Source organism: Quercus lobata, chromosome 8, assembly GCF_001633185.2.
Source record: "Quercus lobata isolate SW786 chromosome 8, ValleyOak3.0 Primary Assembly, whole genome shotgun sequence".
NCBI classification, from domain to species: domain Eukaryota; kingdom Viridiplantae; phylum Streptophyta; class Magnoliopsida; order Fagales; family Fagaceae; genus Quercus; species Quercus lobata.
This window is the reverse complement of record NC_044911.1, coordinates 44,281,785-44,308,396: the sequence shown is the minus strand read 5'-3', so window position 1 is coordinate 44,308,396 and position 26,612 is coordinate 44,281,785. Positions and strand designations below refer to the sequence as shown.

The window sequence follows — 26,612 nt, the reverse complement described above, 5'->3', positions numbered from 1 at the left end:
GAAAAGGTGTGACAAACTCTACCAAGGATCGATCCCCAAGCATTAATGTGAAGAAGGATTAATGTGAAGAAGGTAGGTTCTAGTTTCCTCTTTTGCTATCATTTTAAAGGACTTGGAGTACAATCGCAAATGCTAATATGTTCTGACATTGCCGCAACTTGTCGCACAAGATAGCAAGAATAGGGTGCAATTCTCTTCCTCATCCAAACAATGAGATTGGATCGGCTACTAAAACATTTTCTCCTGGCTTTCCATAAGTTGAGAAAAAAACATTGCTGAAGTTGAGAAGAAGTCAGGTTGATAACCACCGTGGGGTGAAAGAGCAAAAGGTGTTCAGGATTTCAGCATGGAAGTCACAATATAGCGTGTGATAGGTCATTATGATTTAATCTTCTAATATTAAAAAAAAAAAAAAAACTCTCCAGTTGGCAACAGTTTCAGGGCAACTTTACCCAAAATTTTATCAAAAAAACTTTACCCATAATTTATTTCAACCTATTGAAGAGGGGGCCACCATGATAGAATCATTGTTGTTGATCAAGCGGTATACTTTACAGTGTGATTAAAGTTACAAAGAATCTTTATAACCATTATTTCCATGATCGCGTATTGGCTTTACTCTCTCACACTCTCTCTCCGCGTAAGATTCCCCATTGATGTTTTTCCTAGAACTTTTTAAGTCTTTGCTCACAGTCATTGCATCTATATCTCAAATCTGTAATTTCCAGCTTTCACCTGCACACCCTTCTCTTTTATTTTTCCAGTTTTTAGTTCCCTTCTAGACACAAGGTATATCTATTTCAACATAAAAGATCACTTCTCTCAATCTCTGCAACCCTACATCAACCTTTTTCTTTTTTACCCGTTTCTTTTTGTGATCCAACTCTAATTATAAGTGTATTCTCAATATCAATACCTGTTTTGTTCATTCAAGATTGGGAAGAGAACATCGTAGCAACTTTGCTAGTATACATGCCCGATGGCTCTTACAAACGACGGAAGCACCTTTTCGTTACGTATTGGTAAATGGATTTTTGATGTCTTCCTTAATTTTAGAGGAGAGGACGCCCGCCACAGTTTTTTGCGCCTTCTGTATGCTGCTTTGGTTGAGAAAAAAATCTCCACGTTCAAGGATGATGAAGTACTTGAGAGAGGAAAACCCATTCCCTCAGAACTCTTGAAAGCAATTGAAGGATCAAGGTTTTCGGTTGTCATTTTTTCAAAAAACTATGCATCCTCTAGTTGGTGCTTAGATGAACTTACAAAGATTGTGGAATGCCGCCAGAAAATGAAGGGGCATACAATATTTCCAGTTTTCTTTGATGTTGAACCAACTGAGGTACGGAAGCAGGAAGGGAGTTTTGGAGAAGCATTTGCGAAGCATGAAGAAGCTTTTAAGGAGAATCTGGAGAAGGTGAAAAAATGGAGGGATGCTTTAAAAGAAGTCACCAATATCAGTGGTTGGGTTATACCCAAGGGGTAAGCCTTTTTCTTTTCATTTTTCATTTAGATACCAACTTTAATTTTATAGGGCATATATAGCTTCTAAAACTCAACGCACAAATACCTAGTATTTTCGTTTTTAGAGAAAAAGAAAAGGGCAGGGGTCATGGCCTCCATCCTATGCGCTATTGCGGAATAATCTAAATGCATCTTATCTATGAAATACATATCAGAATTAAAATGAGGATCATATTATCCATAACCACATACTTACTAGAATTTGAAATTTTAATTAGAAAGAATTCAAATAAAATACCTTGATGCAACAAACTTGATTTCAAATAAATTTTTAGTAAATTATCTTCTTGAAACTTACTTGATCTTCATTCTTCACCTCAATGACTAATATCTTATCCAATATTATGGTTTTTTCTTGTTGAGACAAGCTCCACCCGTGTAACACAAGAAGTAGTGAAGAAAAATTGATTTTCACCTTCTCCCAAACGGAAAATACAGTTGCTCTGTTCTTATATACTGGAAAAAGAGTCCAACAGAGTTCGTTAGATAATTACTGTATACTAGCTAGCCGTTGGGGGTCAGTTCCAACAACCTTATGATTGTAACAACTATCCCACTAAAATCGCAAGACTGTCAAACTAACGACCCCGCTGATTAGACCCAAAAAAAAAAAAAAAAAAAAAAAAAAAAAAAAAAAAAAAAACACTAACACCGAATGACCAAAGCATAATATTTCACAACGTGTAGTTTAATACAAACGGCTCATAACAGGAAGAACTACACTTCGTTTGTGAGTGAAAGTTGAGAAGACGACTTGTCATTTGGATCATACATGTCGTTTTGATTAGTAATGTTAACAGAATATTTGAAATGTGTATGGTTGAATTTAATCAACCATGTGCTACCACCGGGCCTGTTGGCCCAAGTGGTACCCGGTCTCTTTAATGACCTTCAGCTCAGGGGTTCGAGCCCCTGCACCTGCATAAACAATTACCTAGCAAAAAAAAAAAAAAAAATCAACCATGTGCTGCCTTTAAAAATCAACCATGTGCTGGCTTTATTCCGTGACAAATTTGCTTGTAATACAGCACTTAGAAACCCTGTATTTAGGAGAGAATCATGTAAAAGCAATCACATCAGTGTGTCTAAAAGATTCCGTCTATTTTACACAAAATACTTACTTTTTCTATTTTACACTATCATTTTTACAAAACACCAACATCAGTTTATCTATTATACACACATTTTTATTAAAATAATATTTTTATTACTTTTTTTATTATTTCCCAACTAACCCCATCAACCCTTTTTTTAATCTGAATTCACCCCATTTCCCTTCTTCTTCTTCTTCTTCTTCTTCTTCTTCTTCTTATCTCTATCTCCGCCACTCTTTCTTTTTTTTTTTTTTTTTTTTTTTTTTTTTTTGAGAATCTTTTTCTTTCCTCTTCTTCTTTTACAATTTGGGTTTTATACTTTTATTATAGATAATGATTTTGGGTTGGGTTTGATTAAGGCAAGGGTTTTGGGTGGAGAAAGCAAAAATTTTGGGCGGAGAAAATGGTGATTTTGGCATCTTCTTCAGCATCTTCTTCTTTCTTTCTTCTTCTTCTCCTTCTTCTTTTTCCAATTTTGGTTTGATTATTTATATGAATTTGTATATGGGTTTGATGAATTTGGATCTAGATTTGGTGTGTCCATGTTGTTGTGGTGGTGGTTGTCGGTATTGGGTTGCAGTGGTGGTGGTTGGTGGTACTGTGTTGCAGTGGTGGTGCTTAGCAGTTAGCGGTGCTGGGTTGTTGTGATGGTCAACTGCTTCTTCTTCTTCTTGGCATTGATGAGTGGGTGAGAGAGGGTCTAATAAGGCAAGAGAGTGGAGAGAGAAAAAAATATAAAAAAATATATAGAAGAGCTACAGTAACCGTGTAAATTTACATGGTTACTGTAGCTCATGAAAATTTTAGAAGACTTTACACAATTTTACATGAGCTGATGAGGGAGGTTTTTTGACCAAAATGTGTAAAATGGAGTTTTTTGTATTATAGAAGACTATCCACCAACTGATATGGATGCTCTAAGGGTAGTGTGTTAGAGAGTGTGAAGAAATGCTCAAGACTGTGCAGTGAAGCAGGGACTCGCGACTGGATCTCGCGGGAGGCTCGCGGCTTGCAAGCCGCCAAAAGTTGCACACGCGCAGAGCATGCAAGGGAACTGAACAATCGTACCAACTGGAGCACTACATGACAAAAATCCAGACTGGTCACTCAGTTAGCTCACGGCTTGAACTCGCGACTTAGTCAAGTCGCGAGATCAAGTCGCCAGCCAGCCCTATTTTGGAAAAACTGTCTCTTCGCATTCCATTCTCACACCAGTATAAATTCCCCTCATTCCCACAAAATATGTGTGGCCATTCAGAAAGAAAAACCCTAAGAGAGGTTTCTTCAAAACACCCACCCAATTAGAGAGAGCTACTCATTCTTAGAGAGAAATCTTTGTAGTCTCTTCTCATTCCCTCCCTCATTGTCATACCTATTGAGAGGAGATTTCTATCCAAACACTATCCACACCCATTTATAGTGTTAAGTGTTTTTGGAGCTTTGGGAAGCACTGGAAGATGCCAAGGATGGCAGATGCTATGGATTATAGCGGAATCCGGTAAGCTAGAAAAGAAAAAGGTTTGGCGCAACCTCGTTGGAGCAAGAAGCTTGGAGGGTTTAGGTACATCGGGTAGATTAGGCTTGAAGGGTCTATTACTGTTCATGTATCCTAACTATATTTTCTAGTGGATTATTGACCGCTTAGAGAGCGGCGGAGAGGTTTTACGTCGAGGGTTTCGGTTTCCTCTTCGATAACACATCGTGTGTTGTCGTTGTGTTTGCATCTCTCTTCCCTTTATCTTTGCGTTTTATTATCTGATGTGGGTTGTGATTTTAATTTGGTTTAGATAGTTTTTCCAATTCTTCATTATAGCTTTTGTTTATTTTCCGCACACTAGTTGTTTGACATAAAACTTGAATTGGTTAATTTGTAAATTGGGGGTCTAAACGTTCAAGGGTGTTTTTACACTATTTGAACTTTCAAAATGTATTGAGACATTATTATTTTGTATCTTTTCTTTAGTTTATATTTTGTTATTAGATGTTAATTTCATTTTCTATTTTAACCTACTCTTGAATTTTAGACCATTTTTAATTATTGAAATCCAAAAAAAAAAATTGTTTATACTTTGGTCCCAAAAAATAAATTCCTGCTGTTCACTCTTTTTGCAGGCAGGAGTCAGAATATATCGAACCAATTGTTGAGAGGATATTCAAAACACTGAGTTCCATAAAACTAAATGAGGGCTTGGTCGGAATAGAATCTCGTGTATGGGAAGTATATTCAGAATTAAAAATAGGTTCGACTGATGTTCGCATGTTTGGGATATATGGGACAGGTGGTATCGGTAAGACAACCATTGCACGAGTGGTTTATGATAGCTTCTCTAATCAATTTGAAGCTAGTAGCTTTCTCCATGATGTTAGAGAAACATATGAAAGACAGGGTTTAGTTCATTTGCAGAAAAAACTTCTTTCTGACACCTTGATGGAAAGAAATATAAATGTAGGAGATGAATATGACGGGCTCCAATTTATCAAGCACAGGCTATGTAATAAAAAGGTACTTCTCGTTCTGGATGACGTTAATAAGTTGAAACAACTAAAATTTTTGGTTGGCGAGCATAGTTGGTATGGTGCAGGCAGTAGAATTATCATTACAACGAGAGATCAACATTTGCTAGAGGCACATGCAGTTGATGCAATATATAGGCCTGAGGAAATGAGTAATGAAGAGGCTCTTCGTCTTTTCAGCTTGACATGTTTCGGCAGTGAACACACTCCTGAAGGGTATAAGGAGATGTCCAATCTTGTTGTCAGTTATGGTCACGGCCTTCCTTTAGCAATTAAGGTTTTGGGTTCTCATCTAGTCGGCGGAAGCATCACTGCATGGAAAAGCTGTTTAGTTGGGCTCGAAAATAATTTTCCAACAGAACTTTTACAAGTATTTCAAATAAGTTTTGATAGTCTACATGAAGTAGACAAAGAAACATTTCTACATATGGCATGTTTCTTCAATGGGGAGGACAGAGATCGCACAGTACGTATACTAGACTCTCTTAGACTTTACCCCATAGAAATTGTATTAAGAGAACTTATAGATAAATCTCTCTTAAATTTATCTTTAGACAAGAACTGCTATTGGATGCATCCTCTAGTTCAACAAATGGGCCGGGAAATGGTTTGTAGAGAATGTCCTGAATGGCCTTCGAGACGAAGTAGATTATGGTTGCCAGAGGACATTGACGCTCTGCTTACAGACAATATGGTAAGCAATTAGGTAGAAATCTTCAACCTAAACATAGATCCCTTCTATATTATTAAAGAAAATAAACATTTATGTAATCTTGTATTCTTATTATGCAATTCACTATTCCCTTTTTCATGATTGTTAGGGAACAGATGCTATTAAATGCATAGTCCTCAACTTGCCAGTACAAAAAAAGGTATACTGGCATCCAGAAGCCTTTTCAAAGATTCCTAATCTTCAATTGCTCAAAATTCACAATGTGCAACTTCAGCATGAACTCACTCATTTTCCTAACGGGTTAAGATTTGTTGAATGGAGCGGGTATTCTCTAAAATCTTTGCCACCAAATTTCGTACCTTATAAGCTTGTTGAACTTACAATGTGTCATAGCAACATTGAACTACTTTGGAAGGGAGTAAAGGTAACGTTGTTTCCTCAACTTCTCTGTATTATTTATTTTATTAAAAATAAATTCTAATGAGCAATCATTCTACCCTTTTTTAACAGTATTTAGGGAGTTTAAAATTCATCAAACTCAGTCACTCACAAAATCTTATTAGCACTCCAGACTTCTCATGGGCTCCACTTCTTGTGAACATAGATTTTGAAGGCTGTACAAATTTAGTCGAGGTTCACCCATCCGTTGGTGAACTTAAACTCCTTACTTTGTTGAATTTGAAAGATTGCACAAGTCTTGAAAGTCTCCCGCGCAAGCTTGAAATGAAATCTCTAGAAATTCTTATTTTTTCTAGCTGCTCCAAAGTCAAGGAGATTCCAGAATTTGCAAAAAACATGGAACGGTTACGGGAGCTTCATTTAAATGGTACTACAATTAAATATCTACCTTTGTCAATCGAACATTTAACTGGTCTGACTTTATTGAATATAAGCCATTGCAAAAATCTGGCGGGTCTTCCATGTGCCGTTTTTAGAATGGAGTCCCTAAAAGAATTCATTGTATTTGGATGCTCAAGATTAGCTAACGATGATCGTTCTGCAAAAAAAACAAAAAATAAAAAATCTAACGATGATTGAAGAAAAGCGATATGGGTATCGGTAGAAAATATTTTCAGAGGTTTATTTTATTTTTTTTGTTTATTTATTTTCATGTGAAGGAATTTTTCAAAGGCTCAAGATGATGGATCTGTTGGACTTGTCCTCCTGATCGGTCATACGGGCCATGCAAGATTTTTTTTTTTTTTTTTAAAGAATTCTTTCATTAAGAAATTGTAAACGTTGAACTGTATCATAGTTTTCACTTTATTAATATTGAATGAATATTGCATTATTCAGAAATTTTTTTTTGAATATTACATTAAGCTTAGAAAAGAATTATAAAGCTCTGTTCATATATATAGTACAGAGTTAGAGGAAACAAAAGTAACAAACTAACTACTACTATAACAGAACAGCTGACAATGACATGGCATAACAAACTCCAAGTCAGCTTCCACGTGGACTAAATTATAACTAACTAACTCCATTATAAGTACTTTTAAGCTACCTGCCGTTTGTATCTTCTATTTACAAAACTACATATCACACTAGCTCTCAAGTCTTAACACACTTTTATTCCTTTAAATTTATTTATGAGAAATTACAAATTACCCACTTGTGATTTGGGGTCAAAATAGGGTAAATTGCAAAGTACACCCCTGAAATATGAGATTGTTTGAATTTTACATCCCAAGTCAAGAAGATACCAAAATTTACATATTACATGTAGCAGTGTATCACTTACGGGAGCTTCATTTAAATGGGACATAAATTGAAGAGTTGCCTTCGTCAATTGAACATATTTGGCTGATCTCACTTTATTAATATAAGCCATTGCAAAAATCTGGCATGTCTTCCTTACATTTTTTTGTAGTCCCTAACAAATTTTTTTTTGGATGCTCAAAATTAGCTAACTCTAATGATGACCATAAGATTTTACCCACTAGAAAACAGACCGAAGAATTTTTTATATGGTTCAAGATGAATCTAGCCCATAGCAAGGGGCAATGGAGTCAAAATCTAAAGACAACAAAGAATGTCAATAGACAACACATTTAGAAATTTTTGGAACAAGAAATGGAAAGGGTGGAGGATGCCCTAGGGTACCTCCTATGCCAGCTATCCAAGGATCTATCCACTTATGAGTTTTAAATCTAAGTTTGGGGTCAAAATAGAATAAATTGCAAAGTACACCCTTGAAATTTGAGGTTATTTGGATTTTACATCTCAAAATTTTAGAAATTTGATTTTACACCTTGAAGTTTGGTTCTGTTAGCAATTCCACGTGCTATTAGTTTTTGCAGTAAAATGACACATCATTGTGCTGACGTGGATTTTTTTTTTCCCCCTCAAAATCAGCCCTTAACGATGCCATTTCAAAGAGAACAAAGAGAATTTCCTACAGAGTACATCCACCTAAAATCGCAGAGCCCATCCACATGAAAACCATCGACTCATAGTGAACCCATTAGCCTAACCAAATTAGGTCTAAGCCAGTGGCCCAACTATAGTGAGTTCACTTTTTCTTCTTTGAAACTCTCTTTCTCTTTCGCATTTGGCTTTTAAATTCATAGGTTTCATGGGTTAATTTTTGTTGGGTTTTGGTTCCAATTTGGGTTAGGGTGGTGGTGGTTAATGGTTCCAATCTAGGTTTGGTTTGTGGTTTGTAGTTTGGTTCGTGATTTGTAAGTGGGTTTGGTCACAATGTTTGTCACTAGTTCATGGCTTGTTTCAGGTGTGGTGGTTGTTGGTGGTTGATGGGTTTGGGTGTTTAGGATTATTGTGGCTAGTGGGTGCGATTTTAGGTGTGTGGCAGTGGTTCTTGGGTGATTGGCAGTGGTTTTTGGGTGTAGTTTGCTATTGTTGGGTGGTGGTTGCGGTGGTTGTTGATTTAATATTAATGTGTTTTGGTGGTTGTTGTTGAGTGTGGCATGGTGGTAGCATGTTGGTGGTTATTATTGTTGTTGTGATTGGTGGTGTGGCTAGTTGTGGTGGTGGTTTCAGTTTTGGATGGTGGTTGGCTAAGTTTTGTTGGTTGGGTTGATATGGGATTGAGTGGTGAGTAGTGGTTATGGGTTGTTGAGAGGTAGAGAGATAGAGGGGAAAAGAGAGACACAATTGGAGAGGAAGAAAAACACAGCTAAAATGGTGTCGTATCATTAAGCTTGAGTTTTGTGTTTTCATTTTCGGCGAAACGACATCGTTTGACTTTGCCAACTCTTCTTTTTTTTCTTTTTTTCTTTTTTTTTAATACTAAAATGGTCTCGTTTGAGGCTAATTTGGCCAAAAAAAAAACACATCAGCACGATGATGTGTCACTTAATAACAAAAACTAACTACGGGGTAATTGCTAATGGAACCAAATTTCAAGGTGTAAAATCAAAATTTTGAAATTTTTGAATGTAAAATCCAAGCAACCCCAAACTTCAGGAATGTACTTTGCAATTTACTAGTCAAAATATAGTTTTTCAAAAGGTTTAGGAGTTAAAATGTAGATTTGGTAAAGTTCAGTGACATTTCTGTAATTTTGTATGGAGTGTTGACCGATTAGATTTATTCAACACTTCCAAGTATAGATTTATTGGGCTTTTCTATTTCTTTTATTTAGATGTGGGTTTTGGATTTTATGTTAGGTTTGGAGTGATGGGTTCTACTTGTTTGGAGATTTTACCCATTGCAAAATGACCCTTGTTCTTTCCTAACATAAAAGGTTTACCTCAAAATAGGTTTGGAGGAAACTTCTTCCAACCCATTACATGGTGGTTAAAAAAGCCACGTGTACTTTTAGGGACAAAATTGCCTTATGCCCTTTTCACCCAAATTATATAGCCTTATGCCCCTCTTCCCAAACTAATAAGGGAAATGCCCCTCTTTTGAAACTCGACTTTGTCAAAATCGAGTTAAACCCTATAGTGACGTTTTTAAAGACCTATAGTAACGTTTTTAAAGACTTATAGTGGTGTTTTGTAACTCGAGCTCCATGAAATCGAGTTACAAAACGTCATTATAAGTCCTTAAAACGTCACTATAGGTCCTTAAAAACGTCACTATAAGGCTCCAAATTTTTTTTTTAAACTCAATTTTGAGAAAATCGAGTTACAAAAGAGGGGCATTTCTCTAATTAGTTTGGAAATGGGGGCATAAGGCTATATAATTTGGGTGAAAAAGGCATAAGGCCATTTTGTCCTCACTTTTAAGTTATGTTTGGCTCAACAGAAAATATTTTTCAACTGCAAAATATTTTTTAGGTGAAAATAATTTTTCAAAAATAAAATATTTTCAATTGTTTTATTGCATTTCTAAAAATGCTATGGAAACAATATTTTCTACTACTTTCTCAATTTTCTCATCTTCTAAGCACGTACATATATAATAATAAAAAAAGGAGAATTCTATCAAAATAATTGTAATCGGCAACCAATAGTGGTAGCGACTTGCAGTAGTTGGCAACTAGAGACTGAGAACGTTAATGGGGGTGGTGGTTGGATCGCTAATAGTGGGGGGTGGAGGTTCAATTGATGATTTTTGGGTGAAGTGCCTTTATTTTATGCTCAACTGGAAAGCAATTTTTCCGTTGAACAACACTTTCAGGCATCCCAAACACCTACGAAATGAGACAAATATATTTTAAATTTTTCATCAAAAAAAAAAAAGGCCTAAAGGAACTTGTTTGCTACCAATCAAGAGATTTAAAATTGGTTGATAATCTTAAAAAATTCCTTGAATCTTAGGGTTTGGTAATGCTTATTTGCTTAAGTGTAAGATAAAAACTAGTTTTAAGCAAATAAGTTGGCTTATTTTAGGGTTGTAAACAAGCTGAGATTTGTCAAGTATTGAATATTCAAGCTCGGCTTGACAAGAAATGTAAAATGTTCAAGCTCGGTTTGAGCTTGAGCTTCTTAGATAGTCCAAAAGTTTAAACTTCGCTTGACATAATTCATTGCGTAAGCTAAGCTTAAGCTCAATATCAAGCTTAAACTCGAGTACAATACCAAGCTTTTGAGCTCAAGATCCAATACAAGTATATTAGCATGCCTATATTAGGCATTTTATCAAGCCCATTTGCTTTAGACATGTGGTATCAACTCCCAATTAATTAAAAGCTTAAGAAGATATGAATTTTTGTTCAAACCTATATCAAATTTATTACCGAGCCCATAAAATATCCTAAGCTATTTGTGTTTGACCTACATCATTGCCAAAATTAATTTATTAACAACTTGCTAGAGTAATCTGTAACTAGTAGTAGGTTACTATAACAAGTTGCTACTCATTTTGTAAATAATTTCTCTCTTCTTTCTCTTACACTTTCATTGTCTCTCACATTCTCTTCTCTCTCTCTCTCTCTCTCTCGTTGGATCCTTGGGTTTCGAATTGCCACTGCCTGGGCTTCAAATAGTGATAGCTTAAGCTTTGAGTGACTAATGATGTATATGGGTCACAATGGATTTTCGGGTTTGTGGTTGGGTTGATTTTGGATTGGGTTTAGATTTTTGAGGTGCTAAATGCTAAATTTTTTAGCACCCCGAATTTGAATGCAAGCATTCACATTGGTAGTGCTAAAAAAATTAGTTTTTAACACCTCAAAAACCTACTTTATTTATTTTATCACCCCATTTAATAGTACACCCTACATTCATTTATTACTTTAGCACATTGTCCATTAAAATAATATAAACACCCATTAAAATAGTATAGAACATCCACCTACAAAACTCCATAGAAACCAACCACAACAAGCTACCGCAACCACTCAAAACTACAACTAGCCACCACAAACACTCTTAGCCCACCGCAACTCTTTTTTTTTTTTTTTTTTTTTTTTTTTTTATTACTATAAAGGAAAACCACAACAAATAGCTATAAAACCTAGCAACCCACCATCACTGCCACAAACATCCATAGCCTACCCACTGCCGCTACAACCGAAACCAACCAAATCAATTAAAACCCATTAGATCAACCAAACCTAACCAAAATTGAAAAATCAAATCTAACCCAGTTGCAAGCCCACAATCTATGAGGAGAGAGAGGGAAGAGAGTTCTAAGTAGAGAGGAAAGAGAGTGCTAGGTAAGAGAGAGAGAGAGAGAAAGAGAGAGAAATTAAAAAAAAAAAAAAACTAGTAGCATTTTATTATAGCAAGTTGTTAAATTTTTTTTTAAACTTAGTAGCTCTAACATAGCATGCATTTTGGTGTTTGTAGTACTAAAAATAGTTTTTTTTAAAGCTATTTTAACACCTTCAATATGAATGCTAAGACTACTACAAAGAAGCCAAAATCATAATTATATTACTATGAAAGTGTGAATCAGTTTAAGTGAAAGATTTGGTAGAAAATTGTATCATTGGGATGTGCTCATTGTACAATTTTAAAACTATATTAATTAATGAAATCAGAAATCTATCTTTCTTTAAATTATATATAAATGATTTTTTTTATGGTTTTTACTAATCTATGCCCTTAGGACATGTATTAGTAAAATCATTTTAAAAATTTTTTTATGATATAATTATAAAGTTACTTTTTTTTTTACAACTTTTTAAATTTTTTATAAATAATTCCTTAAAATAGATGATTAATATATGTTTTATTTTTCAAATTTTGATTAGGTAGGGGGGTTAAGGGTCCGTTTGGTTGGAGGAGTGAAAAAGTGAGAGGATAGAAAATGGTGAGAGGATGGAAAAGCGGGAGGATAGAAAAGATTTTAATTTCCCTAATTTTTGTTTGGTTAGGAGTGGAAAAATGGAAGGATGGAAAAAGTAAATTTACACAAATTTACACATATACCCTTATTAAAAAAATGATGCTCAATTAAAACTCGAAAAGTGATAAATAACCAAAAAAATCAATCACCCAAATTTATTAAAAAATATAAATTATATCCATAAAAAAATACATCTATAAAAAAAAATAAAAAAATAAAAAAATAAAAAAAAAAGGCAACGCGGACGCCTGCCTAGTAAACCAAAAGAAAAAATAAAATAAAAAAAGAAAAAAAGAAGAAGAAAATATATAAAAAGAGGCAGGTAAAAAAAGAAAAAGTGGGTGAATGTGCAATTATACATGCGCATTTTTGTCTAAAAATAATATCCAATTTCTCTCTTCATTTTTCTTTTCATTTTGGAGAGGAAACTGTAAGGACTTAATTTGTAGTGACCCAAAAAAGATATTGAGTTCGTACATTTAAGGGCCCGAACAATATCATTTGTAGAGCGTGGGCTTGAAAAGCTAGGCCCGGGTCACTGAACAGCGGTTAGCCATGGTTAGCCATGGTGTCTATGAAAATTTGCATGAAGGTGATCTTAACGAGTTTAACGAAACCTTCTTCTGGTGGCGACATGAATGGTTCCGGTCTTTGGACCTTGTCCGAGGAGCTTAATGTTATTATTCTCCCCCCTCCCCCCTCTCTAGGGCCTCCCCGGCCCCCTTGATTTTACCTCCCTTTTATACTAGCATTTACCTCCCTTCTAGAGTCCACGTGTCAGCTCCACTTTCTGGGATTGATACTTGTCCTATCAGCCCATACCTGGAGTGGTTGTAAAAGCTAAATAGCATGGCGAAAGGCATGGTCCTGTCAGACGCAGCATGCTTCACTGTTGTATTGGCAGCTTTTTCACTTGGTCTGTTCCTGCACTGAGCTCGTCCTTTCCTTTAGGCATTCTATGAGATGTTGAGCATAAGATCGTCCTCGGCCATATCCTTGGGCCTTTTTGGACTTTTATTATGCATCCTCGGCTATAAGTCTCCTCGGCTTAGGCCTTAGGCCCTAGCGTAAAGTGGGCCGGGACCACAAATTCTCCTACCCCACAATTACCCCTTAAAATCCAGCTGCCCGACCTCTTGGTTGGGGAGGTGGGTTTTGGTGATGTCAGGTCCACATCATGGCTTGCCCAGCTCTGCACTTCATTAATGTCGGTGTCTCTCCATTCGCATGGGAGGTGCGCCGGATTATGAGACATTCCTCTAGATTTACTCACGCGGCGTCCTCACCGTTTCAGTGCTCGAGGCGCGTCTTTAATATGTCCCCTTCACGAGGCCACCCAAATCCTATGGTTGTAGACGGTGTGGGGAGTTGAATAGAAACTGTCTCGTCTGTAGCGCTTCTTGGAAATCTGCATAGATTAAATGCCACCCACTTGCCCTCTATATAAGAAGCAGGGTGGGGAGTCACTCCCTTTTCGTGAAGATCTTTCAATCCCTTCAGATTCTTAATCCTTTCGCTGTGCTCCAAGCCCTCATCTCCAGCGCAATCACACCTTAGAGTGATATGTTTGAGGCACGGGTGGGGATGAAGGAACCATACCCGCTTCAGAGGCATTGGGTCCTTCCGAGACTCAATATGGCACGGCCAGGACAGGGGAGACACAGACTCAAGGTAGGTCTCCGCTTTTGCAAGGTGGGAGCGATGCCTCCACCTCTTTCAGTCAAAATCCGAAGCAAGTGCTAGTCGCGTTAGATTTTTGGTGTGACAGCAGTGGGGTTTCTCGTCGTCAGTACCATCCGCTCTTTCTCGAGCGCTGCTAATATGACACCGGCGTGTTAGGAGTCAGAGCTGATGCGGGGATTAAGCATCCCTACGTCTTCCTCTCTTCCTTCACTGGTGTCCCTTTTCGCCTCCGCTTTTTCTTCTTTCTCATCATCGGGGCTACCTTGGTGTTTTTGCTTCTTCTTCCTCTGCTTCTTCTTCTCTTCCGTTAGTGGGCCATCTTGTCATGCATAATCTCTACCAGAGCAGAGTTTCGAAGGATTTTTCTCTTCCATGTATATTTTTCTTTTTGCTTCTGTAGTTAGCTTTTGTATAGGCTTACTCAAGCCCCTCATTGTACGCTGTACTGTTTCTTTGTTTTAATAAAAGATGATTTTGTTTTGTTCTACATATTCTTTCTTTTCTGCAGTAGTTACTTTGTGAAGGGATGTATTTCATATGGGTGTTTTTTATTATTATATTTTTTGGGTGATACTTAGGGCAAAAACCCTTGTAACAAAAAGCTATTATTACGAACTCATTGAGACCGTCAAGCATAATAATACTAACCTACAGTAAATTAAACATACGAGACTAACCATGATAACAGCCGAATGCCCTGTATTGCGCGCGAGGCAGTCATCCGAGAAGGAGTAACCTAAAATAAACCATTCGAGAGGGTTGCCAAGGACTAGGGGGCTTGGCCGCGTTCTTGGTAACATATGAACTTAATCGTTTTTGGCATCTGGTCCGAGGACCAAGGTATGGCTATACCAGGCCTAAACACTCGTTTTACGTTAGTTCCCTTAGAATTGAGGATCCGAGGATAGATCAGGACTTCCACTCGGTCTGGGACTTAATCCAATTTTTAATGGGCAATCTCTCCATGGGTCAGAGTCCGAGGACCATACAATGCCTTGGTTCTGTCCAAAACTCTTTGTCTTTCTTTTAAGTAGTTGGTTTCCCCATAGGCCCGAGTCCGATGACCATACAGTGCCTTGGTTCTGTCCAAAACTTTTTTAAGTAGTTGGTTTCCCCATAGGCCCGAGTCCGAGGACCATATAGTGCCTTGGTTCTGTCCAAAACTCTTTTGAGTAGTTGGTTTCTCCATAGGCTCGAGTCCGAGGACCATACAGTGCCTTGGTTCTATTCAAAACTCTTTTAAGTAGTTGGTTTCCCCATAGGCCCGAGTCCGAGGACCATACAGTGCCTTGGTTCTGTCCAAAACTCTTTTGAGTAGTTGGTTTCCCCATAGGCCTGAGTTCGAGGACTATACAGTGCCTTGGTTTTGTCCAAATTCGAGGACTATACAGTGTCTTGGTTCTGTCCAAAACTCTTTTAAGTAGTTGGTTTCCCCATAGGCCCGAGTCCAAGGACCATACAGTGCCTTGGTTTTGTCCAAAACTTGTAATTTTTCTTTTAAGTAGTTGGTTTCCCCATAGACCCGAGTCCGAGGACCATACAGTGCCTTGGTTCTATCCAAAACTCTTTTAATTAGTTGGTTTCCCCATAGGCCAGAGTCCGAGGACCATACAATGTCTTGATTCTGTCCAAAACTTGTAATTTTTCTTTTAAGTAGTTGGTTTTCCCATAGGCCCGAGTCCGAGGACCATACAGTGCCTTGGTTCTATCCAAAACTCTTTTAAGTAGTTGGTTTCCCTATAGGCCAGAGTTTGAGGACCATACAGTGCCTTGGTTCTGTCTAAAACTTGTAATTTTTCTTGTAAGTAGTTGGTTTCCCCATAGGCCCGAGTCCGAGGACCATACAGTGCCTTGGTTCTGTCCAAAACTTGTAATTTTTCTTATAAGTAGTTGGTTTCCCCATAAGCCCGAGTCCGAGGATCATACAGTGCCTTGGTTCTATCCAAAACTCTTTTAAGTAGTTGGTTTCCCCATAGACCCGAGTTCGAGGACCATACAGTGCCTTGGTTCTGTCCAAAACTCTTTTGAGTAGTTGGTTTCCCCATAGGCCTGAGTCCGAGGACCATACAGTGCCTTAGTTCTGTCCAAAACTCTTTTGAGTAGTTGGTTTCCCCATAGGCCCGAGTCTGAGGACCATACAATGCCTTGGTTCTGTCCAAAACTCTTTTAGTCTTTCTTTTATATTATTTTTTTATTTTCTAGGATTAACCCCTCAACCAAGGTGTGGGGCATTAACTTGATGTTGGAGGCCCTTAGAACTGCCCGTGCCATTGACACTACGAGGTGTAGCCCCTAGCGGAAATTTATGTCAGGACAACAACAGCGTGTTGCTAGAAATGGAGGAGTTTTCGCAGACCCTTATTTGACAGAGGCTTAATTCCGCCACCACCTGTGCCAACGCGCAAGCCTCCCCACAGACGGCGCCAATTGTAAGGACACAATTTGTAGCGACCCAAAAAAGATATTGGGTTCGTACATTTAAGGGCCCGAACAATATCATTTGTAGAGCGTGGGCTTGAAAGGTTAGGCCCAGGTCACTGAACAGCGGTTAGCCATGGTTAGCCATGGTGTCTATGGAAATTTGAATGAAGGTGATCCTGACGAGTTTAACAAAACTTTCTTCTAGTGGCGACATGAATGGTTCCGATCTTTGGACCTTGTCCGAGGAGGTTAATGTTATTATTCTCTCCCCCCCCCCCCTCTAGGGCCTCCCCGGCCCCCTTGGTTTTACCTCCCTTTTATACTAGCATTTACCTCCCTTCTAGTATCTACGTGTCAGCTCCACTTTCTGGGGTTGATACTTATCCTATCAGCCCATACCTGGAGTGGTTGGGAGTGGTTGTAAAAGCTGAATAGCATGGCGAAAGGTATGGTCCTGTCAGACGCAGCATGCTTCACTGCTGAATTGACAGTTTTTTCACTTGGTCTGTTCCTGCACTGAGCTCGTCCTTTCCTTTAGGCGTTCTATGGGATGTTGAGCATAAGATCATCCTCGACCATATCCTTGGGCCTTTTTGGGCTTTTATTATGCGTCCTCGGCTATAGGTCTCCTCGGCTTAGGCCTTGGGCCCTAGCATAAAGTGGGCCGGGACCACAAATTCTCCGGCCCCACAGAAACTTTTTATTGAACCAAGAGAAAAAATACCTAAATCCCACCATTTATTTTTCATCATTCTCACGGAACCATGCACACTCCAAACAAATTTCCTTTCCTATTTCCTTTTCAAAATTTGTCATCTTATCTATTTCACCTCCAAACAAACCCACTAAATATAATAGTCTTCGCGGGGGATGGGTCCGAACTCCAAAGGGAGAAAAGGACCTCATCCCTTTTGCCCAAAAGTTTCTACTTGGGTCCTTTCCCAAGCAAGCGTATTGCCTTTACTTTCCCACTCTCTCTACGCGAAAAAAAACCCATTGATGTTCTTCCTAGAACTAGCTGAGTCTTCGCTCGGTCTTTGCATCTCCATGTCTCAAATCTGCAATTTAATTTCCACTTTTCACACGCACACCCCTCTCTTTCATTTCTCCAATTCTTGACACAACGTAGTTCCATTTCAAGAAAAAAATCACTCCTTTGCGAACCTTGCAAGCATAAGCATACCCAATGGCTCTTATAAACGACGGAAGCACCTTTTCGTTGCGTACCGGTAAATGGGTTTTCGAGGTCTTCCTTAATTTCAGAGGCGAGGACACCCGCCACAGTTTTTTGCGTCTTCTATATGACGCTTTGGTTGAGAAACAAATCTCCACGTTCAGAGATGATAAAGTACTTGAGAGAGGAAAACCCATTCCATCAGAACTCTTGAAAGCAATTGAAGAGTCAAGGTTTTCAGTCGTCATTTTTTCAAAAAACTATGCAACCTCCAGTTGGTGCTTGGATGAACTTGCAAAGATTGTCGAATGCCGCCAGAAAATGAAGGGTCATACAATTTTTCCAGTTTTCTATGATGTTGAACCAACTGAGGTACGGAAGCAGAAAGGGAGTTTTGGTGAAGCATTTGCAAAGCATGAAGAAGTTTTTAAGGAGAATTTGGAGAGGGTGAAAAGATGGAGGGATGCTTTAACAGAAGTCGCCAATATCAGTGGTTGGGTTATACCCAAGGGGTAAGCCTTTTTCTTCTTATTCAATTCACAGCTTTTGAATATACTACCTTTTGAATATTGACTTGTAACGTAAGGCTTAGATTCAGTATATCTTCATTCGATTTTGTTTTGAAAACTTGTGATGGGGTGGGGTCTTAAAACACCATAAGCAATACTATATCAATTATTCTAACTCACTTTGTTGCCGACTCACTTGGCCACTCGTCACTACCAACAAGCACTACAAACCATTTTGGTTTTGTAATTGTGCTAATTGGTTTGTTTATTTTTTGGGTTTAAGGGCACCAAGGATATTGATTTAGGGGGAAGTTTATAGCGCATAGCTTCTAAAACTCAACCCACGTATACCAATGTACAGCTCTGTCCTATACATTATTGTTGAATTATCTACATGCATCTTATCCATGAAATACGAAGCATAATTAAAGTCAAGATCACGTGATGCATAACATCATACTTGCTAGAATTTGAAAATTCAATTAGAAAAAATTCAAATAAAATACCTTGATGCAACAACAAACTTGATTTCAAATAATTTTTTTTTTTTTTTTTTTTGCAAATAATCTTCTTGAAACCTCCTTCATTTTCAACTTAATAGCTAATATCTTGGCCAAGAATGTGAGTTTTTCTTGTTGAGACAAGTTCTAACCCATGTAGCCCAAGAAGTAGTGAAGAGAATTTGATCTTCACCTTCTACCAAAGGGGAAATATACACTTGCTCTGTTAATACACTTCCCCTGTTCTTATATAATGAAAACACAGTCTTAACACATTTTAGTTCTGCAATTGTCTAACTAACACCTGCTGACCAAAGCATAAATATTGCACAACATGTAGTTTAATACAAATGGCACGCATACTATTTCAACAGGAAGAACTACACATCAATTGTGAGTGAAAGCTGTGAAGAGGACTTGTCATTTGGATCATACATGTCATTTTGATTAGTAATGTTAGCACTTAATATATTTAAAATGTATTGAAAGATTACGATTTTTTTATCTTTTTTTTAGTTTATATTTTGTTAACACTAAATATATGTTAGTTTTATTTCCCTATATTAATTTAGTATTGAATTTTAGTATATTTTTCATCCTTGAATTCCAAAATTTTTTTGGTTTATACTTTGGGCCCAAAAATAAACTCTAGCTGTTCACTCTTTTTGCAGGCAGGAATCAGAATATATTGAACCAATTGTCGAGAAGATATTCAAAACACTGAGTTCCATAAAACTAAATGAGGGCTTGGTCGGAATAGATTCTCGTGTATGGGAAGTATATTCATGCTTAAAAATAGGTTTGACTGATGTTCACATGATTGGAATATATGGGACAGGTGGTATCGGTAAGACAACCATTGCACGAGTGGTTTATGATAGCTTTTCTAATCAATTTGAAGCTAGTAGCTTTCTCCATAATGTTAGAGAAACAGCTGAAAGAGAGGGTTTAGCTTATTTGCAAGAACAACTTCTTTCTGACATCTTTATGGAAAGAAACATAAGGATATCTGATGTTGACAATGGAGTCCGATTGATCAGGCATAGGCTATGTAATAAAAAGGTACTTCTCGTTCTTGATGATGTAGATTGTTTGGACCAATTATATAAGTTGGCTTGTAAGCGTGATTGGTTTCGTCCTGGCAGTAGAATTGTCATTACAACAAGAGATGAACATTTGCTTAAGACACTAGAAGTTGACGAAATACATAGGCCAAAGGAATTGAGTAGTGAAGAGGCTGTTCGTCTTTTGAGCTTGACGTGTTTCGGCAGTGAACATCCTCCTGAAGGTTATATGGAGATGTCCAATCATGTCGTCAGTTATGCTCATGGCCTTCCTTTAGCAATTAAGTTTTTGGGTTCTTTTCTAGACGGCAGAAGCATCCCTGCATGGAAAAGCTGTTTAGAGAGGCTGGAAAATAATTTTCCAACAGAAATTTTACAAGTATTTCAAATAAGTTTTGATAGTCTACAAGAAGTAGAAAAAGAAACATTTCTACATATTGCATGTTTCTTTAATGGGGAGGACCAAGATCGCATAGTAGAAATACTAGATTATCTTGAACTTTACCCGAAAATTGCAATAAGTATTCTTATTGATAAATCTCTCTTAAGTGTTTCTTTAGACAAGCAGTTGTGGATGCATCCACTGGTACAACAAATGGGCCGGGAAATCATTTTTAGAGAGTCCCCTAAATTTCCTTGGGAGAGAAGTAGATTATGGTTGCCGAAGGACATTGATCTTGTGCTTACAGACAATATGGTAAGAGGCTATGTAGATATCTTCGACTTAAATATAGATCCCTTCTATTATTCATGAAAATAAACATTAAAGTATCTTGCACTCTTATTATGCAATTCACCAATCCCTTGTTTTTTATTATTAGGGAACAAAAGCTATTCAAAGCATAGTCCTCGACTTGCCTGCACAAAAAGAGGTACATTGGCATCCAGAAGCCTTTTCAAAGATGCATTGTCTTGTATTGCTCAAAATTCATAATGTGCAACTTCAGCATAAACTCACTCATTTTCCTAATGGGTTAAGATTTGTTGAATGGAGTGGGTATTCTTTAAAATCTTTGCCACCAAATTTTGAACCTAAGATGCTTGTTGAACTTAGAATGTGTCATAGCAACATTGAACTACTTTGGAATGGAGTAAAGGTAATGTTGTTTCGTCAACTTCTCTATATTATTTATTTTACTAAAATAAATTCTAATGAGTAATCATTCCAAACCTTATTCTTTTTTTGAACAGCAATTGGACAGTTTAAGATTCATCAAACTCAGTCACTCTCGAAATCTTGTTAGGACTCCAGACTTCTCGGAGACACGAGAGCTTGAGAGAATAGATTTTGAAGGCTGCACAAATTTAATTGAGGTTCACCCATCCGTTGGTGTACTTAAACGCCTTATTTTTTTGAATTTGAAAGATTGCACAAGTCTTGTAAGTCTTCCTAGCAAGCTTGAAATGGAATCTCTTGAAATTTTTACCCTTTCTGGTTGCTCTAAAGTCAAGAAGATTCCAGAATTTACAAAAAACATGGAACGGTTACGGGAGCTTCATGTAAATGGGACTGCAATTGTAGACCTACCTTCATCAATTGAACATTTGACTAGTCTTTCCTTATTGAATATAAGCCATTGCAAAAATCTTGTGCATCTTCCCTGCGCCATTCTTCAATTAGAGTTACTAAGAGACTTCATTGTATTGGGATGCTCAAGATTAGCTACATTTGATGATCATGAGAGTTTTCCCGCTCGAAAAAGATCGATATGGTTATGGGTAGAAGAATTTTTTAAAGGTTCATGTCGACGGGTCAAATCAAAGTTGTCCTGACCATCAAACGGATCTTGCAAGAGAAATTTTTTAGAATTCTTTCACTTTTCATTAAAAAAAAGTGTAAATTTGAACTCTATCATAGTTTTCACTTTTATTCCTTTAAATTTACTTATTTTATATTCCTTCACACGCTGCTTTCTCCTGCCTCGCACTACATCCTGATTTTTCACATTTATTGCATTCTTACATTGAAATAATGTTAGAATTCATATAAATGGGATTCTGGAATTAATAAATGAGTAATGTTGCAGGCTTACAGCTCAAAGGATTTGAGTTCGTTGAGGTGGTGAAATTGGCAAACCGGTGTACTAAAAATCTTGATTATTTACATTAGTTACCCCCTAATAAAAACATTGTCTAATGGAAAAAAAATAAAAATATCTTAACGTTAAGAAGGTTAATTATTATTACATGCTCATTGTTGCATGCACTTTGTACACGCTTCTTTGAAATCATGTTTTGAAAACAGAATTTAAGTTATAATTGTGAAATCAAATGGTCAAAACACAATTTCACAATTTTAACTGAAATTGTGTTTTCAAAACATAATTTCAGCTGACATGGCATTGTATGTCTCGTACACATTGTGTAATTATCACCGCTCAATTAAGAAATCTTTTGGTTGTATAACACAAATGTTTTAAACTATTTCAAATTGGCTTATCCAAATATGAAGTCTTGGGCTAATCCGGACAAGAGTTACTCAAAGAGTGACTCTTGGTTACAGGCCCCCTCAAGCTAAGAGTTACTCAAAGGCTTTGGCTAATTCCATTTAGACTAGAGGCATGATTTTTGAGTTTGGTAGCTGACTAATTTGATTCTTCCTATTGGAAATTTTCTGGTTGAACAGTTGGATAGAATTCATATTTCACTCATCAAAAAAGATAGAAAGAAAAGAGTTCATAGTTCACTTGGACGCTGAATCAGATATTGCGGAAGGCATTTATCTGTCTCCCCATTTTTGTTGTAGTACTGATTTGTTATTTGTGCCTGTTACCTAACATGATTACTTGAATAATAAAAGAAGTCATGATTTTGCCAAAGTGGAATATTTATATGTGATTTGAGCATCTGTTAGGGAAGACAATTGACATGAAGGAACAGTCAGTTGGGAATTAGGCACTGCAAGTAGCTCAAAACCTCAGTTAATTACAGGGTTGGTATTGCATAACTGTATCTACTTAACCATCTCCTAATCCACTGTCATTCTTTTGGGTTGGTAGGATAAAATTATTGACAAAATGGACTACTTAAACTCACATCTTGATCACAATTTTGGTGAATTTCCACTCATTTGTCAGCAAAGGGAGTGTGCTTTAAGCAGTGTATGAAGAATGGCTGGAGGTGCAGATCTAACAGTCCCTTCCGTTGGATCAAAAAATGCCATGGATAGAAACCAAGAACCTGAAAAGGGCAATAATAACAACAGGCCTGCCATTGATGTGCTCATGTCTCCCAAAGTGCCAAAGGCAGTATCACCAGTTTCTTCGATAGCTGATGGGGAGACCATTAGGCGACCTCGTGGAAGGCCAGCTGGTTCCAAGAACAAGCCAAAGCCACCAATTATTGTTACCCGAGACAGTGCAAATGCACTTCGTGCACATGCTATGGAAGTGAGCTCTGGCTGTGATGTGAGTGAAAGTTTAGCTAATTTTGCAAGGAGGAAGCAGCGCGGCATTTGCATACTTAGTGGGAGTGGATGTGTAACAAATGTCACGCTGAGACAACCAACATCCTCTGGGGCAATTGTGACCCTTCACGGGCGGTTTGAGATTCTTTCATTGCTTGGATCAATCTTGCCTCCACCTGCTCCACCAGGCATCACTGGCCTGACTATCTACTTAGCTGGGGCTCAAGGGCAGGTAGTGGGTGGGGGTGTGGCTGGTGCTCTTATTGCATCTGGTCCTGTTGTAATCATGGCTGCATCATTCATGAATGCAACTTTTGATCGCCTGCCATTAGATGATGATGAAATTGCTGCTGCCATGCAGAATCAACATTACCAAAATGGTCGGAATCATCACCTTGATATTTCAGATTTATATGGGATGCCAAAGAACTTGCTTACCAATGGTACCATGTCTATGCCCCCTGAGATATACTCTTGGGTTCCAGGACGAAACATGTCAAAAACCTAGCCTTTTTCGCAGCAACTGCAGCAATTCATTAGTTTGTCGTAGCCATACACAAAAGTTCTCTTAAACCGTTGTGTCCCTTCTATGTTATTGTTGAAGTTCATTGTAACTTTGTAGCATCACTAATAGATATTCTATATGGCTTTGCCTGTTTTTCCATATCAATATAGCGCTAATTATTTAGAAAAATCATTTAGTTACTGTTAGAGTAAAGATTTCAAATCAGGGTATGCTATAAACATATACTGATCCCCATGCATAAATCCATAAATGACCACCTATTTTCTTCTGACTTCTAAATTATATAAATTTCCAACTTTCACAAAAATAAAATGGAATGTTGAAGTTCAAATTGGTAACTCAGATATTGGGAATTGAATCATGATGACAAAAAAAATTGTTAATAGTACTTCTCATTATGATTATGCACCAAAAGGAGTCCAATTTAATTGTGGTTTTTCTTCTGCCACAAAATTGCTTGAAAAACTGGATTGGACATGTTATTTGTTTCAGACATATTCCATCTCATGTAACACCAGTCCCAGCTCATTCAACAAAGAGTAGATCTCTGGTGCTCTATAGTGCAGCCTGCCACCAGCAACAAACTCATGCACTTCTCCATCCACTTCAATCAAACTACATCCTGGTTCTTTCTCTATATGCTTCTCCTTCATGGAAAGCCTTTCCTCTATTGCTTCTTCAAAATGACTGGAGGCAGCATAAACATTAGACATAAGCACATAACCACAGCTATCACTTGGATCCAACTCAGTCACACGCTTTGCTGCCTCCTTGGCCATCTCAATGTTTCCATGCTTTCTACAAGCTGAGAGCAAAGATCCCCATATAATAGCATCTGGCTTTACTGGCATACTTCTTATCAGCTCCTCTGCCTCTTCAGGGAGCCCGGCTCGTCCTAGTACATCAACCATGCAACTATAGTGCTTTATTGATGGCTTAATCTTGTATGTATTTGTCATTAATGAGAAATAATACCTTGCTTCATCCACCATGCCCGAGTGATTACAAGCCGTGAGAACCCCAATAAAACTAACAGAATCTGGTTTCAAATTCGTAGACTGCAGCTTAGAGAATAAATGAATTGCTTCTTCCTCACAACCATTCATGGCTAGGCCAAAGATCATAGAGTTCCAGCATGATAATCCTTTCTTCGGGGCAGCCTCAAACGTTTGAAGAGCCTTTTCAATGGTGCCACACTTGCAATACATGTCAATTATTGCTGTGCTAACAATGACATTCAACTCAAAGTCATTCTTCCTAATAAAGTCATGAATCCACTCTCCTTGTCTAAGTGCTCCTAAGCGAGCACATGCATTTAACAAACTGACCATTGTAAACTCGCTTGGCTCAATTCTCTTCTCCTGCATCTTGCCAAAAAGCTCCAATGCCTCCATCAATTTCCCATTCCTAACATATCCACTAATCATGGAATTCCATGAAACCGCATTTCTGAATTGCATTCTTTCAAATAATCTCCTAGACTCATGAATTTCTCCATATTTAGCAAGACCAATAATCATTGAATTCCATGCAACAACATCAAATTCCTTATCTTTATCAAACATTTGACGTGCCTCACTCAAAAAACCGCAATTCATGTACATATATAAGATAGTGTTTCGTATAAATGGATCACTCTCAAGACCCTCTTTTATAATCCTCCCATGAAGCTGAGCTCCATCATGGGCTAGTCCAAGTTGAGTATAAGCTTTGAAAACTGAAGGATAAGTCAATCTTTGAGGTTCAATAGGTGAAGATATTAACATGTCAATGAAAAGAGATATTGCATTATGTGGAGTTGAGCTTTGAGAGAAGCCTCTAATGATGGTGTTCCATGCAAAAAGGTTTGGATTTTGGATATGAGTAAAGAGCAAGTAAGCATAGTTCATGTCACCAGCTGGAGAGGCACAAAAGGCCAAGATGCGGCTAGCAGCAATAGTGTCCTTGGCTAAGCCAGTTTTGATGAGGTTGGCATGAATCTTCTGAAGGTCTTTCATGTTGGTGCATTGTTTTTCTAGCATGGTGAGGTAAGGTTGGTCTGAGATGAATTTGGATATGGAGGTTGATGATGATAATGGGGTGAGTGAGCAGCAACAAGATGGTATCATTTGTTGTGGTTCTTGTTTTCAGTTGCTGAAGATATTATCCAATCCTATCACCTGTGGCTGTGAGCAATGGATGAGAGTTGAAATACTGAAAAGGAGGGAACATGGGGTTTCACCCAGATTCTAATGGATTACAATTACCATGTTAGGCTTGGGCAGGGTATTTTGATGTGATAATATTGGGCTGGGAGTGCTTGTGGTCACAGCTCAATTATTCTCATGGACTAGAAATGTACTACACAACAAGATTGGTCAATTGCAATGTCTGGAGTTCATAAACCCCACTGGGCTTCCTTTTGTTCAGTATCTATGCTCTAGAATTATTCATGGACCCTTTAATGACTGTTGTGTCACAAATATTTCTTAAGAGTAACTCTACTATAGAGTTCATAAAATTCTACCTATTCAGTTTGAAATAAGTTGTTTGGATTTTGCCATGTTATCAGTAATTTAAATATATATTAAAATAATAATAACCAATATTTATTTAAATACTAGCTTGTAACCCCATGCATATGCATGGGTATACTTAACGATATATATAAAGATGCATAATATAATTCTTATATATATAATTTAAATATCATTGATAGTCATTTTTATATTTTGTTAACTCTTTAAAAAAATTTGTAAGGATATTATTAGGTATAAAATGTAAATTGTCCATTTAAAAAAAAAAATTATTGTGAAGCACTTTTTTTTTTTTTTTTTTTTTTA

At 37.4% G+C, this 26,612-nt stretch overlaps 3 protein-coding genes across 6 annotated transcripts; 2 read left to right on the top strand and 1 right to left on the bottom strand.

The window, feature by feature from the left end:
• The first annotated feature begins 662 nt into the window (after positions 1 to 662).
• LOC115955536 (TMV resistance protein N-like) lies at positions 663 to 21,859 on the top strand. Of its 4 annotated transcripts, none has more exons than XM_031073682.1 (4): positions 663 to 1,479; positions 4,728 to 5,823; positions 5,951 to 6,226; positions 6,313 to 6,875. In XM_031073682.1, the coding sequence occupies exons 1-4, from the start codon at positions 980 to 982 to the stop codon at positions 6,838 to 6,840; spliced, it is 2,400 nt and encodes a 799-aa protein (XP_030929542.1). In that variant the 5' UTR covers positions 663 to 979; the 3' UTR covers positions 6,841 to 6,875. The 4 variants fall into 4 exon arrangements, with proteins under 4 accessions (XP_030929542.1, XP_030929540.1, XP_030929543.1 ...); XM_031073680.1 differs by lacking the exon at positions 6,313 to 6,875 and adding an exon at positions 21,050 to 21,859 and having other exon boundaries at positions 668 to 1,479; XM_031073683.1 differs by lacking the exons at positions 663 to 1,479; positions 4,728 to 5,823; positions 5,951 to 6,226; positions 6,313 to 6,875 and adding exons at positions 17,512 to 18,297; positions 19,466 to 20,555; positions 20,680 to 20,730; positions 21,050 to 21,842.
• A 966-nt stretch (positions 21,860 to 22,825) lies between these two features.
• LOC115955538 (AT-hook motif nuclear-localized protein 16) lies at positions 22,826 to 23,928 on the top strand. Its single transcript, XM_031073685.1, has one exon. The coding sequence runs from the start codon at positions 22,969 to 22,971 to the stop codon at positions 23,770 to 23,772; it is 804 nt and encodes a 267-aa protein (XP_030929545.1). The 5' UTR covers positions 22,826 to 22,968; the 3' UTR covers positions 23,773 to 23,928.
• A 187-nt stretch (positions 23,929 to 24,115) lies between these two features.
• Positions 24,116 to 26,017, bottom strand: LOC115955537 (pentatricopeptide repeat-containing protein At2g42920, chloroplastic). Its single transcript, XM_031073684.1, has one exon. It carries the CDS (start codon positions 25,896 to 25,898, stop codon positions 24,279 to 24,281), a length of 1,620 nt encoding a protein of 539 aa, XP_030929544.1. The 5' UTR covers positions 25,899 to 26,017; the 3' UTR covers positions 24,116 to 24,278.
• Positions 26,018 to 26,612: the final 595 nt, after the last annotated feature.